The sequence below is a fragment of the Puma concolor genome, chromosome A2 (assembly GCF_028749965.1).
Source record: "Puma concolor isolate L17-30 chromosome A2, mPumCon1.1.hap2, whole genome shotgun sequence".
Lineage (NCBI taxonomy): Eukaryota > Metazoa > Chordata > Mammalia > Carnivora > Felidae > Puma > Puma concolor.
Window position 1 is genome coordinate 43,071,167 of NC_141668.1, and position 15,398 is coordinate 43,086,564.

The 15,398-nt window shown below is 39.2% G+C and overlaps 1 protein-coding gene and 1 long non-coding RNA gene across 4 annotated transcripts in view; one reads left to right on the top strand and one right to left on the bottom strand.

Annotated features, from left to right (window-relative positions):
- Positions 1 to 15,398, top strand: part of AOAH (acyloxyacyl hydrolase) — a 168,282-nt gene that overhangs the window by 103,941 nt on the left and 48,943 nt on the right. For all 3 annotated transcript variants that reach the window (XM_086692545.1, XM_025929252.2, XM_086692554.1), the window contains exon 14: positions 14,293 to 14,375. In XM_086692545.1, coding sequence (XP_086548671.1) covers positions 14,293 to 14,375 — 83 coding nt within the window. The remainder of the gene's footprint in view (positions 1 to 14,292; positions 14,376 to 15,398) is intronic.
- Positions 11,632 to 15,398, bottom strand: part of LOC147583126 (uncharacterized) — a 51,000-nt gene continuing 47,233 nt past the window's right edge. Inside the window, exons 2-3 of the long non-coding RNA XR_015245589.1 lie at positions 12,414 to 12,503; positions 11,632 to 11,878 (exon numbers count right to left, since the gene is read on the bottom strand). This is a non-coding gene — a long non-coding RNA (uncharacterized LOC147583126). The remainder of the gene's footprint in view (positions 11,879 to 12,413; positions 12,504 to 15,398) is intronic.

Sequence of the window (15,398 nt, forward strand, 5' to 3'; positions counted from 1 at the left end):
TTTATGGTGTCCAAAACCCCTTCTGAAAGTGGGTCCAGGAGATGGTCCAGTCAGTGGAGTTCTGCAGGCCAGGGGTAAATGGTAGAGAAGTCCTTCAAAGCTGGAGAGCAGAGGGAGGAAAAACAGGGCAGCAATCAGAGCTTTAAAAATAAAAGGTGAAGTTAGCCATTAAAAATCATGAAAGCCAAAGGAACCAAAAGCAATTACCGAAGTTACCATATCAAGCTGGAAAGAGAAGAGTGAGATCAGTAGGTCAACATAAGTGGGTGCCAACTACATGGAATTTTGTAGAACAAATGTCGCTCCCTCTGCCACTGGCTTAGATTTGCTATTTGGGGCCAGAAACATAGTACACGCTTAGAAAGAAATAGACAAAGCTACTGTGAAAAGAGACACAGTAATGCTATTCAAGGACATTTAAACACACATCTTTGATGAGCAGTGTCCTAGAATCTGAGTGTTAAAGGTTATCTATTCTCTCCAACCCAATAGACGTTATATGAGAGAACAATTTTGAAAAGTAGTGTATAATTCCAAACCAAGTCACTTGGGGTGTTAAAAACAGAAAATTGGAGAGAAGGGATTTGCAGCTAAGATTTGCTAACCTAATTTCATGTTTTAAAAAAAGACATGTAAGTACTAAACACTAATGGACTTAATAACCTTATTAAATCCATTATTCAAAAATTACATGTGATGTAAGTGCAAATGATTAGTCATCTTATAATTATACTTTGCAAAACAAATAATTAGCCAGAGAGGTGGTCATTTGAAGTTAGGTGAGGCTGATTGGAGTGAAATACAGTCTACATCAGAGATTCTCCAAGTGTGGTCTGTGGACTGCTGGGAGGTGGGTCTCTCAGGCCTTTTCGAGGGATCCACAAGGTAAAAATTACTTTCACAACAGTACCAAAACAGTATTTGCCTTTTGCACTGTGTAGCCATTGGTACTGATGGCACAAAAACATGGTGGGTGAAATTGTTGACATCTGAGCATGAATAAAGGCAGTGGCGCCAAACTATGTTTATAGTCACTGTGATCTTCACCTCTACACAACCCTCGTTTTAAAAAATAGCCCGGGGGTGGAGGGCAGCTTCCCCTGAAAAGTTCACCTACTGAGCAGAAGAATTATTAATTTTTTTAAAGTATGTCCATGATTTTTTAATAATTTCATCAGATGAAATGGGAGGTATGCATAAAGCACTTGTACTGCATAAGAAAAAATATGATTTTCTTAAGAAAAAGCACTTTTGTGAGGGAGCTGAGAGCTGAATTAGTCAGTTTTTCATGGAACACTGGTTTTATTTAAAAGATCTAGAAAATAAATTATAGTTATTCAGATTGGATATGTGGCAGATAGTGTATCTGAAATGAAGGAGCTTCAAGGAAAACAACCAACAGTATTGACCGTTAATCATAAAATTTCAGCTTTCAAAGAAAATTCTGAGTTTTTGAAAACTTGTATTTTCTGTTATGAACTTGACAGCTTCCTAATACCCAAAACTTTCCTGATATGTAGTGCTAGCAACAAGTATGATTTTTCAATATTGTATCATAAAATGTATCAACATTTAAAATATCCACATAACTCAGTGAGCCAATATTTTCTAAATGACCAGTATATGATGTATAAAACCATGCATGGGTAAAAGATCCATTCAAAGTACAAGATAGACCAATGCATTTTAATGTGATGTGGTGCAAAAGTTCATTGATATAATTTCAGATTCCACATGACAACTAATCAATCTTTAAAGTAATACCACATCTCAAGTTTTGGTATAGAATCAAAGAAGACTGTCCATACTTATCTGAAAAAGTAGAGGTGCCTGGGAGGCTCTGTCGGTTAGGGGTCTGACTTTGGCTCAGGTCATGATGTTGCAGTTCGTGAGTTCAAGTCCAGCCATCAGGCTCTCTGCTATCAGCATGGAGCCCACTTCAGATCCTCTGTCCCCTTCTCTCTCTGCCCCTCTGCCACGCACGTGCACGTGTGCACACACTTGTGCTCTCTCTCTCTCAAAAATAAATATAAACATTTTTAAAAAGATATTAAAATGTTACTCCCTTTTACAACTAACTGTATGTTGAAGATGAGACTTTCTTCACATAATTCCATCAAAACAACATACCACCACAGATTTAATGCAGAAGCAGAGATGAGAACCCAGACTGCCCTCTATTAAGTCAGACAGTAAAGAAATTTGAAAAAGTGTAAGACGATGCCATTTTTCCCACTAATTGGAGGAAGGGTTGGAAAATATATATTTTTCAGAAAAAAATATGTTACTTATGTTAACATGTAATGGGTTTATTTTTATTATTATTATTATTTTAAATGAATCAATAATTAAATATTCTTTTAAATTTCTAAGTTTTGATTTCTAACATATAATATTGACAGGTATAATTCACATTTAATTTTCTTTAAAAATCTCTCTGGGTTCCTCAGTAACTTTAAGATATAAAATGGTTCTGAGAGCAACAAATTGAGAACTTCTGTTTCAGAGAATGAGTGTGAAAAAGAAATGTGGCTGTGGACAGAAGCTGGGGGGAGGGGTGCCAACATTTAGAGGTTCAGGAAGAGAAGATAAGGAAGGAATAGTCCTTGGGGTGCCTCGTGGCTTAGTGGGTTAAGGGTGGGATTCTTGATTTCAGCTCAAGTCATGATCTCACTGTTCATGAGTTCAAGCTCCGCATGGGGCTCCACACTGACAGTGCAGAGCCTGCTTGGGATTCTCTCTCTCACTCTCTCTGCTCCTCCCCTACTCATGCTCTTTCTAAGTAAATAAACCTCTAAATAAATTTTAAAAAGGAAGAAATAGCTCTCAAAGTAGAGAGAAAACTAGAAGGGTTCAGCAGCCTAGAGACCAAGGGAAGAAAGTGTTTCCAAAGGAGAAGTGACTTTCAGCCAAATGCTGCCAGAGGCAGAGGAGGACTGGAACAGAGAAAGAGGACTGTGGGTGCAGGGCGGTGATCAAGGGAGACTGGCCAGAGATGTCTCAGTGGGGGGAGATGGAAACCTGACTGCAGAGAGTAGTTTCCAGGAGGTGATAAGGGAAGTGAGCATCAACAACTTATTTAGTAAGTTCCCTTTGGGACGCCTGGGTGGCTCAATCAGTTAACTGCCTGACTTCAACCCAGGTCATGATCCCAAGGTTCCTGAGTTTGAGCTTCTCCACCTTCTCCAGTCGGGCTCTGTGCTGACAGTTCGGAGCCTGGAGACTGCTTTGGATTCAGTGTCTTCCTCGCTCTCTGCCCCTCCCCCATTCATGCTCTCTATGTGTGTCTCTCTCTCTTAAAAATAAATAAATATTAAAATAAATAAAAAATTAAAACCTTCCCCATTAAAGGGAGAAGAGAAAAGGAGTGATAGCTTGTGGGGAATCATTTCTAGATGAGAAATCCTACAGTATGCTGTTAGTGAGAGGAAGTTCCAACAGGGAAAGAAAGGTGGATGAAGGAAGGAAGCAAGGAAGGATGGAGAAAGCAAGAAGGGATGGAATGAAGGCTCAGGGCGCTGCCCTTTGGGCCAGAAGGACCATCTGTAGAAGCCGTAACTCCTAGCCAAGGACTCTTCCTGCCATATACTGACAAATCTCTCCACCTGCAAAACTTCTCCCTTGATGCCACTCATTTCTAAATTTTCACTTTTTAATTTAATTACTCAAATAATGAATACATTTTCATCTTACAAAACATACTGAGGTATATTTATAGTAAAAAGCCAAAGCTTTCCCCCAATTCCACCCCCCTTCCCAGGAGAAAGCCCTATTATCAATTTAGCGTGATTTTGTTCAGATCCCTTCTGTGTGATTACGTGTGTAAATCGGTACATAAAGAAATATTTCATTAAAATCTCCCCATAAGTGGCGTTAAACAGTGTATAATACACTGTAAATTAATGCTTTGCTTTAACAATACTTCTCAAAGCACTCTCCATTCTTGAACAATTCTGCGTGGTATTTCATAGCATCGTACTGATGGACAGTCCATTCCAAATCCTCACGATACCCAATAATGCCATAATGAACATCCTACAGTTCTCTTTATGAATACATGTGACAATTTATTTAGAAAAAAATGGAGAGAGGAGCGCCTTGGTGGCTCAGTCCGTTAAGCATCTGACTTCGGCTCAGGTCATGATCCCACGGTTCATGGGTTCGAGCCCATGTCGGGCTCTGTGCTGACAGCTAGAGCCTGGAGCCTGCTTCAGATTCTGTGTCTCCCTCCCTCTCTGCCCCACCCTTGCTCATGCTCTGTCTCTGTCTCTCAAAAATAAATGTTAAAAAAAAAATTCTAAATAAATAAATAAACATCTAAGAAAAAATGGATAGATCTGAATGTATACATTTTAATTTTTCATAATCTCCCCAAAAAGCTATCCCAATTTATATTCCCACAAATAGTCTGTGAGAATACTTGTTTCCCCGTATCCTTGCCAATACTGAAGATTGTCCATCTTCTTAATTTTTTCCAATCTAACAATATTTTATTGTTATTCTGATAATATGTAACCTGGTTACTAGTGAGTTTGAGCATCTCTTCATGAGCACTTACACTCACCTTTGTCTTATCTAGTTACCCTTTGTTCAAGCTTCCACACTCACCACCCAGGGATCAGTTCCTTTAGACAGCCTCCTCAGGCCAACCCCCACCTGAGTGGATGATTCTCTCCTGTGCTCTTAGTGTGCTCCTTCAACCTCAATGTCACCTCACTTGTCAAAACAGTTTATGTATTGTCTCTCCACTCCGCCCACCCCACCCCAGACTCTGAGCATCTTGAGTACAGGAATTAGGCTTGACTTTGCTCTCTAGCCCCAGACCCTGACACATTATGTGGCACCATAATAGATACTCAATAAAAGAACTACTGAATAAGTTCATATTGATATCACTTTACATTTGTAGAGTGCTTTACAATCTAGAAGCCTCCTTCCCTTGCATTTCCTCAGATTGCCTAAATCAAGTCAGATTTGCAGGAATTAACATTTCAGGGAAAATGCTAGGGATAAGGGAAAAGGAATATAAACAGAATGAATTGAATCACCAGCTGCATGATGTGATGCATGTAAAAATAAATCAGTGTAGCTTAAGCCCTTGGACTTCTAAGCATGTTCTATAATAAATGTTCTACAAGAAACTAGCAAAATTCATTTAAGTATTAAAATAACCACACAGTCAACAAATTGGAGAGAACAATTTTCAAGTAAAATAATCAACTCAATAGCCAGATAGAAGGAATAAAACAAATGAGAGATCTGCTAACAAGTGAATTTGGTCAATAATAGATAAGTCTAGCCTCGGTGTGAAGTTTTGTCCAGAATGACATAATTTTTCAATCCAGGTTGATCAAAGTAAATGAACAACCTCCAAATTTCTCTAGCAAAATCCCTATAACCAACTCAACCTGAGATTTTAGGCCATCTCAATGCTTACATAGAGAACACAAAAATAGTTCATCAATATTCCCCAACACACTTCTGTGAAACATTAGTTCCACAAGATGTCATATATATTTTTTAAAAGATTCCTAGGGCAACTAAGTTTTGGAAATGCTGGTTTAAATAAGGAGAAACACATTTATTCAGTATAAGGCTTATTAGAGCCTTTAATAAGGCAAAAAACCTTATGTATCTCCAAGGTATAATATGAAACCGTTTCTAAACTTATTTGACTGCCGAACTATGTAGAAAATCTCTCTCTCTCTCCCTTTCTCTCTATATGTATGCATTTAATGAGAAAGATACATTGCAAGAAACTAGTGTTTCACAGCATCCTTTGAGAAGTGCTGTTTAGATTATTAAAACAATCTTTTGTGTATCACAAGTGATCTTTGTACATTATAAGCCTCAACACCTTAATCTCTCAGTTTATCATAGTTTAATATTTATGCTGATTCAGTGGCCTACAATCAAATCTGAGGCCAAGAAAAGCCAGGAAGGAAGCAGTTACAGCTGCTCTAAGTTCAGAGGACAGAGGAAGGAACCTTAGTGGGAAGTTAACTTAACAGGTAAGAAGCCTTGTCTGAGTACCGCAGCTCATGAATTATTGAACACAATGCCCATGAAGTCTATTTCCCTGCATTATTTGCTGCTCCAAATTCAAAATCTATCATGCTGTCTGACTAATCTTTTCATGTCTGAACTCCTAGGACCTCCTCTATAGCCAGCCTCACCACTGCACACACACCCCTGCATAATTAGCCCATTGCTAGTCTCTCTGAATACACAACGAGTCATATTCTACATGTTTATCTCTCTCTGAGGCTGAAATCTTCATTGTTCCATGATGTGGTGAATTAGAGGTTACACAGGGATCTAGTATCAAAGAACTAGAAGGAATTTTAAGAATTCTTTAATCCATCTCCCGGGCCCCATGCTAGTCTGACTTCCACCCACATCAGAAAGAAAACTATTCACTCTTTTCTTGAAGCTTCCCAGCAGTAGTGGTCCCTGGATGAAGCCTGCCCGGTCTCTAAATGATTCAGTTTTATCCTAATCCACTCCCCTGCCCTAACCCTTCACATTAGATGTTACCACGTATCTCTCACTGTCCCTGCTACTAGTCTTCCACATGCCCTAGTCTTTTTCGTGTGTCTCGTTCTCTACGATTCGCCTTAATTAGGGTGTCAGAACTTACACCCAAACAAGAAGTGCTCTGCAGAGAGACAGAAATAGCCTCAGAAACTTCACCAGGACCTGATACATCACTGTTGTTTGCATAGTATCAGACTTGATTTATCCCCAAAACCTCGGATATGCTAAGCCTTTTGGGGAAGCTGTTCTGTTGCCTTTCTCCAAGTACATTCTGCTTTGAGTCAACGTAGAAGGTGATGACTTTTTTCAGTTTTAAATTCAACTCCTTTAATTTATCTGCATCATGCATAAGGCTCATTTTTTGGTCTTCTTCTTTGTTTTGTTTTGTTTTCCATTTGGTCATAGTGAAATGGTATGGTGGTGGTAGGTCATAAGAAGGCTCTCAGAGAAAGTGGTTTGTGTGTGTATGTGTATTTACCTGAACCTATGTTGGGGAGAGCAACCAGTAGACATTCTGTGTTAGGTTTACCTGTTTTGAATTTTGATGTTAGAAATCAAAAGCGGACCAGTGTGTCCTCACATGAAATGCCTGTACTTCCTGGGCACTGGAGTAGGTAGAGCTAGTCACAGTGGGAATTGAATATGGCATGCTTCCACGTCAGCCCCGTACATTGAGGATACCAGCATCTTGGGCATTGGGGAAGGTGGGAGAAAGAGAACTTTCAAGTACTCCTCTCTGCCCCCATCAAACTACAGCACTGATGCTATCGCCTCTTCTACCAGCCCATTGGGCTTGGTTTTGATGTACAACAGAGGGCAAAGGGAAAAAACAGAAGGTCACACTGAAAAACCTGAGTCCAAGTAGGGGTAGAGGAGCAAGAGGAGGGGAGATTTGAAACCAGAAAGGTCATCACAGTTAACCTTACTCTGCACAGTATCCTTGGTTTCTCCTATTAATTCAAATTCACCTGACCCTGTATACAGATGCCTTTCTATCAAGCATTCTCAATTTGTTAGCATCTCAAAAATATTGTGCTATGGGCTTCTCAGAATACTGTATTGATTTTTCTGTCTCCTCAGGATTCCTGGACACCCCATGAGAAATTCAATCCCTAGTATTTATAAGACAGATTATGCATTTGAGGTGGGATGAAAGAAAACGATACCTTTGATTATGTGAAATGATTGCTAGTGCCTAGTACAAAACCTTAATCTCAAAAGTCTAGATACTATTTCTGGTCAGAAATGTTAATGAAACTATTCACCAATTGGCAAAGATTTTGTATTATTGCAAAGACAGATGCAACTAACTGTTTCTATAATATTAATATACACTATTCGCTCTCCATGAGCAGGTCATGAGCAAAACAGTATTTCGGTACATAAATTCCATTTTTAGAATTATCAAAAATACATTTATGGCTAAATATTGGTAACAATTACTTTCCCAAAGGAAAATAACCCCTCTTTATTGACCGTGAAATTATTTTAGGATTGAACTCAGATCTAATGTCCATTTCCCATCTGCTTTTTTCAAAATATAATAAAACAGTCAAGGCAGAGGGCGTAAATGACACAGAGTATAAAGTATTCATTTCAGGCTTCTGGGTAAGATAGCAGATTGAGCAAAGCATTTACTTCTGTCCCTTGAGAAACTCCACTAAAATGACAGTAAATGAATCTGTCCACAAGGACAAAGAGAACAGGAAGAGCCAACAGCCACAAAACGTTGGAAACCAGAAAGCAGAACAAGTGGTAACTGACTCAGTTGACTCAGAAAGCTGCATCCGAAGCCAGTGGGAAGGAATGTCAAGAAGCAACCTGGTTTACGCTGCAGATTCCCCAGAAGACTTGAGGATTGGTTATATTTGGTAGCTCTAGAAATTGAGGTGAGAGTAAAAACAAGGGTTGATTGAAAGATTGCTGAAGAAGCAGTTAGATCTTGAGACTCTTTCCCAACTTCACACAGGTGGGCAGTTGCCTCTCCTTACTCTGGTATAAGTCTAGAGGTTTATTATTCTCTAGCGATGCTAATATCAACAGCTTCTGGACTGAGGGACACCAGACATAAGTGAAGAGAGGAGCACCCCACTCCACATGCATACTGAATGCTGCGAACCACCCACCCCTAGCCCCAGAGTGCTGGCAACCTGGCTGGAGGGCAGAAGATCCTTCTGTAGGGAGTCTACACATCCCAGGGAGGAAAGACCCAGACACTGACAGCAGGGCTTCCCCGAGAAAGTCCCCACCAGCCCATGCTACAGTGAGGATCTGAGTCAAAAAGCCACACCCAGAGGTCCACTTTCCAATCAGCTTTGAAGTTTTTAACCAGCTTCCACTTTTAAGTACAAGCCAACAAACAATCCAGGATCATCGGACATCAGAGGGAAACTTTGAATGTGGAAAGACAACACAAAAAGAGAAGAAGCAACTTCAAGAAAATAAACTATTGCTCTATGTTCTAAGGGAGAAACATTTTTCTTAGACTCTAATATCTTACCTATAAAAAATAACTAGAATTTGGGGCACCTGGGTGGCTCAGTCAGTTAAGCATCTGACTTTGGCTCAGGTCATGATCTCGCGGTCTGTGGGTTCAAGCCCTGTGTTGGGTTCTGTGCTGACAGCTCAGAGCCTGGAGCCTGCTTCAGATTCTGTGTCTCCTCTCTCTCTGCCCCTCCCCCACTCATGTTCTGTCTCTCTCTCTCTCTCTGTCAAAAATCAATAAACATTTAAAAAAAATTTTTACAATAATAACTAGAATTAGTATCTCCAAAAAGATAAGAAAAGATATTTCATTTGTGTAACAAGAATGTTACACTAAAATTAAAGAAATATTCAAAAAACAAAAAATATCACTTGGAAGTTATGCTAGTGGCATAAGATAGTTTTCATAAAAGGACTAAAGATGAAATTGAAGAGATCCTCCAGAAAATAGAACAAAAGACAAAGAGATGGAAAATAGGGCAGAAAAGCTAGGAAAATTAGAAGACCTGTCCAGCTGACCCAATATACAAATAATAAGAGTTCTAAGGAAAAAAAGAAAGGAAGAAATCATCAATGAAATAATTCAAGAACGTCTCTCAGAACTGACACATGTGAATTTCCAGGTTGAAAAGGTCCCTGGGTGACTAACACTGTGAATGCAAATAGAGCCACCCCAAGCCTATCATCACAACATTTCAGAACTCTTGAACAGATGCTACTGCAGGTTTTCAAAGGATGGAGGCACAGAGCAGCTTCAGACAACAACACTGGGAGGCTGGGAGCCAACGAACTGATAGCTTCAAACTTCTGAGGGAAAATGATTTTAACCTAGAATTCTATAACCATCTGTTCTGGTTAACTATTGTTGTGTAACAAAACACTCCAAACTTTAGTGGCTTAAAACAACAACCATTTTCATTACCTCTCACAGTTTAGGGTATCAGGAATTCAGGATGAGTGTGGCTGGCCACTTCTTCCTCTCCATGTGATATTGACCATGGTAACTTGATGGTATCTACCTAGTGGTTGGGTTAAAGGGTCAGATATGACTTGACTCACATAACTGAGGCTTGAGAAGGAGAGTTAGAATATTGGGTTTGTTGTAGAATATTGGGTCCTGCTTCCTTTCCAGATAGGGACTTTAAAAAAAGGCTTTAATTTTTGGGCAGTTTTAGATATCCAGAAAAATTGAGCAGAAGGTACAGAGTTCCTATATACTCTGTCATCTCCTCCTCAATTTTGCCTATTATCAACATCTTGCATTAATGTGGTACATTAGTGTGGTTATAAATGAAGAGCCAATATTTATATATTATTCTTAACTAAAGTCTACAGTTTACCTAAGGGTGTATTCTTTATGTTGAACCTTGCATGGGTTTTGCCAAATGCATAATGGCATGTATCCACCGTTACAGTATCATATATCAGTATCACTGCCCCTACCCACAAAAACCTCTGTGCTCCATTTTTTAATCCCTCCTGTCTCTCCCCAAATCTCTAGAAACCACTTATCTTTTACAGTGTCTATGGTTTTGCCTTTTTCCAGAGTGCCACCTAGTTGGAATCATACAGAATATAGCCTTTTCATATTGGCTTCTTTCACTCAGCAATATGCATTTAAGCTTCCTCCATGTCTTTTCATGACTTGATAGCTCTTTTCTTTTTACTGCTGAATAATAGTCCATTGTATGGATACACCACATTTTGTTTACCCATTCGCCTTTTGAAAGACATTTTGGTTATTTCCATTGAAGGATCTTTTGACATGGTTTCCAGCAGGATAGTCAGACTTCTTACATGGTGAATCAGGGCTTCAAGAGAACAAAGTCGCCAGGAATCTTAACAATGGGGCCATAATTGGCATAGAATCACTTCTAACGTACCCCGTTGGTCAAAAAGTCATATAACAGCCAAGATTTAAGGGTAAGGGTGTCAAAGATAATGAGGCCATCTTTAATCTACCACACCAGTCAATGAGAGACAAACTCTGATGGTCTCAGAGGTTTATTTCCTTCTTCCTATTGATTCCCTAGCAAGAAGATGATTCATCATGTTTGGGACTCCTCCTGTTTAACAGATAATCTCCTATACCATAAATCTACTATTATTGTTAAATAGTGACTTACAAACACCAGAACCCTCTTTCCCTAAAAATATGTAGGCTGTCCTTGATATATCTAGTCTAGCTACGTCCTGTTTAAAAGACCTTTCTAGGGGCACCTAGGTGGCTCAGTCTGTTGAATGTCCAACTTCAGCTCAGGTCATGATCTTGCAGTTTGTGAGTTCAAGTCCCACATCGGGGTCTGTGCTGCCAGCTCAGAGCCTGAAAACTGCTTCGGATTCTGTGTCTCTGTCTCTCTCTGTCCCTCCCCCACTTATACTCCCCCCGCCACTCTCTCTCAAAAATAAACATTAAAAAAAATTTTTAAAGACCTTTGTATAAGATAATGAGTGTTCAGAGACCAAGTGGAACTTGAAGTTTCTCCCCAACAAGTCTTATTAACCTTACATATGTTTTTAATTTTTTTTTACCTTATTTATGTTTATACTTATGGTGTAAGCTGTTTCTGGGCCCACATTATACCTCACCAACTCAAAAAATGGAAACATTTTTAGATATACAAATGATAAAAAAAATAAGTTACTTTCCTCACATCCTTCAAACATTACTTTAAAATATTCTCCGTCAGAAACAATAAAAATGTGGTCTTCTAGAAAATAGATCTACTAAGCTGGGAAGAAGTGAAGACAATCTCCAGGATGATGAAGATGGGGGCTCTCAGGATATCTACTGAGCACCAGGGTGAGAGGGAAGCAAGTCCAGAGGAAGCAGGTCCAGAGGTTTCAGGAGAGATTTCTGCAAGATAAAATGAATAAATTATCCATTAGAGTATATTCAAAGGTGATCAAACAACTGTGAAAAATTTGAGGGTAAATTGATGATAAATACTTAGAAAATTAAGCAAACAAATAAAAGGCAACTATTAACTCCAGGGAAATAAAAGAATTTAGAAGGAAAGAGAAAGCAATCATACATCAATTGTGAATAGCCAAACCCCCTGCTCTATGGTGGGAAGTAAATAGACTACAAATCAAGAAGTGGACTTGAAAGTATGTTATTTAGAGATAAGAAAGAATATACCCAAAGAGTCAGTTAAGGCTGAAATTAGTAGCCTCTGGGAATGGAGAAATGGGGAGGGTAGGGGAGTGTGGGATTGCTGTTAATCACTATAAGCTTTATAGACATAAATAGTTTAACTGTCTTTGCTTACATTTACCATTTCATTGAGCCTTGCTCTGACCACTCTAACCCTATTTCTTCTGCCTCCTTTTTTCCATAGCACTTACCGCCTTCTAGCATCCTCTCTAATTTGTTCATTCAGGATGCTTACTGTTTTTTTCCTGATAGAATTTCAACAATACAGGGCAGTGGTCTTCATCGTCTTCACTTACCAGTATGACCCAGGTGCCTAGAGCAGTCTCTGGAACATAGTAGGGCCCATTAAACATCACTCAAGTAAAACAACTTTGGCTTTTTAAAATTATTTGCATGGGTAGCTTTGATTTTTAAAAATAAAATAAATCATTCGCCTAAAAATTCTACCACAAAGTAAAAATCCCATACTTAAATATTGCTCATACATCTTGCTTGTCTATCAAAAAATGTTATCATTAGTTTTCTCAGGCTTCGAAATGAATACTCCTTCAGTGCATCCCAAGTTCCCAACCTGATACATGTTTACCTTTATGAAACACTGAGACAGTTGGCAAGCACTAAAATATAATAAGTGAGGCTCACATAACACTTAAAAATAAATGGTGATTTATGTAAGGTTGTGAGATATGAAGTTATTATAATAAAGAGAAGATACAAACATTTGAGGAGTAATCAAGTACTTCTGAGTTTAATTATCATTCATTAGTCTATACCTGGTCTTGTTTCAAAAAAGATTTTAGGGAAGCCTATAAAAGTATAAAGGATATAACATTAAATTACACTTAAATTAAACCTTGGCAAGAGAAGATAGAAAATCAAGGATGGGACAAAGAGAAGCCAAGAAAACGACTTAAAATACATGCAGTTATAAGCTGATACTGGTCACAAATTTGTCTCTAAACTCTGTGTCCATTAGTATTAGATTTAGCTACAAGTAAACAAAGAAACTCAATATATGGGTGGTTAAAATAAAATAATATTTTAGTTTATTTCTCTCACACGTAAAATTTCAGAAATGTGGAATCCGGCTCTAGTGTGAGAGCTCAATTCCACTGGTTCTCAAGGATTCGGGGTTCTTGCAGCTCACCCCTCTGCCTTCCCAATGTAGGAGATACCCCCATAGTCCAAGATGGGATCACTCTGGGCACCAAAATGAAGAAAGAAGATAAAGAAGGAACAAGGGGCACTTGCCAATTGTTTCCTAAGAAATATTCCCAGAAATTGGATACTTCTTCTATCTGATCGTCCAGAAATTAGTGAGGTGGCCAATTGCGACTGTAAGGGAAACTGAGTAAAGCAGTCATCACTGTGACATTATCATGTCCTACTAAAACTTCTATTAAAATGAAGGGGAGAGCTAGATCTGAAGGACAACAAGGGTGTGTGCCACGGCCTCATAGCAACCAAAAGAAGAAAGGGAAGAAGGTCAGGTTCAAAATCGCTGAACAATGTATAGAATCACTGAATCACTATCTTGCACACCTGAAACTAATATAACACTGTATGTTAACTCTACTGGAATTAAAATTTAAAAAACCTAATAAAATTTAAAAATGGACACAGTTGTCAAGATGACCTTTGCTCAAGCAACTTATAGTAGCTCTTGGTAAAAAAGATTAGAAAGGGATGACTCTGGAGAACTTCACAAAAGTGAAAAAGTTTAGTCTTACTACATTGATGCAAACCATTTTATAGCACTGTTATTTGTAACAACTCTTTTTTTTTAATTTTCTTAATGTCTGTTTATTATTGAGAGAGAGAGAGAGAGACAAAGCATGAGCTGGGGAGGAGCAGAGAGAGAAGGAGGCACAAAATCCAAAGTGGTCTCCAGTTCTGAGCTGTCACAGACTGAGACACCCAGGCACCCCACAACTCTTAATAATGTATTGACAGTTTAGAGAAAACATGTGTGCAAAGATTTGATCTTCTGAGTTCATTTGAACCATCCATTTTGAAAAATCATAATAAAATCAAGGTTTTTGAACTTAATTGTGTGAATGTCCTGATATACACCTTTGTATTTGTCCTGATATACACCTTTGTATTTGTTTCAGAATTAAAGAAAATTCTATTTACCTTCGCTTACGGAAAAGAAACCACTGCAATCACAGAGACTACCAGAATATTTCAAGAAATGGTATGTAGCTTTCCATCGAAGCCTTCAGCAGTGTGCCTTTACTGATTGATTTTATTTCATAAGTTCCACAAAAGCTGAGTTAGAAAACAAGGGCCACCTAATAAAATGAACAGTCTCCCTTTCCAGCACCAGGGCCCTTCAAATACAGCATCTTACCTACAGCAGAGGTGAGAAAGAAAAAGATGTGGTGAGGACGTACACCAAGGCAAGGGAGCAGGTCAGTCATCCACAAGCAAAGTTCTAGAAAGGCAGGGCATTCAAGGCTCAGGAGGCAAGACTTAAGCAAGCCTTAGCAGAACAAGGGCTGAGTAAAATCAAGATCATTGCAAAGGCTCTGCCCTTCCTTGTGATGCAAAGTCTCCCACATTTCTAGTGGGATTTGGAGTTTTTTTATTTAATGTTTATTCATTTTTGAGAGAGAGAGAGACAGACAGACAGACAGAGAGACAGAGCATGAGTGGGGGAAGGGCAGAGAGAGAGATGGAGACACAGAATCCAAAGCAGGCTCCAGGCTCTGAGCTGTCAGCACAGAGCCCGATGCAGTGCTTCAACTCACAAACCGCAAGATCCTGACCTGAGCTGAAGTCAGTCACTTAACAGACTGAGCCATCCAGGCACCCCTGAGATTGGAGTTTTAAGATAAATGGCTAAGTGTTTATATCTGAAATCCCCAAAGCCATTAAGAAAATGAATGTATTTTCAGAGTGTTGTGGAGACTTGCAGGTCTCCATCAGTTTCCCATGTTTCCCAGGACATCAGTGTCCTTGCCTCTCACCTACATGGTTCTCAGCTCCCACCTTGGACCCAGAGACAGTCCATTGCCACAGGACTTCAGTGAAACTCCTGACTGATGAACCAATGCCTGGCTAATGCCAAATGAATTGCCAAGAAATGTTTTGTGACACCGTGATGTAGAGATGGCAGACACTTAGGGTGGGTGTTGCCACTCCATCTTCCTAAGATGTCACTAGTCAACCTTGGCACTCCTCTCTGCTACACCCAGATTCTGCCTCAGCAATTCCT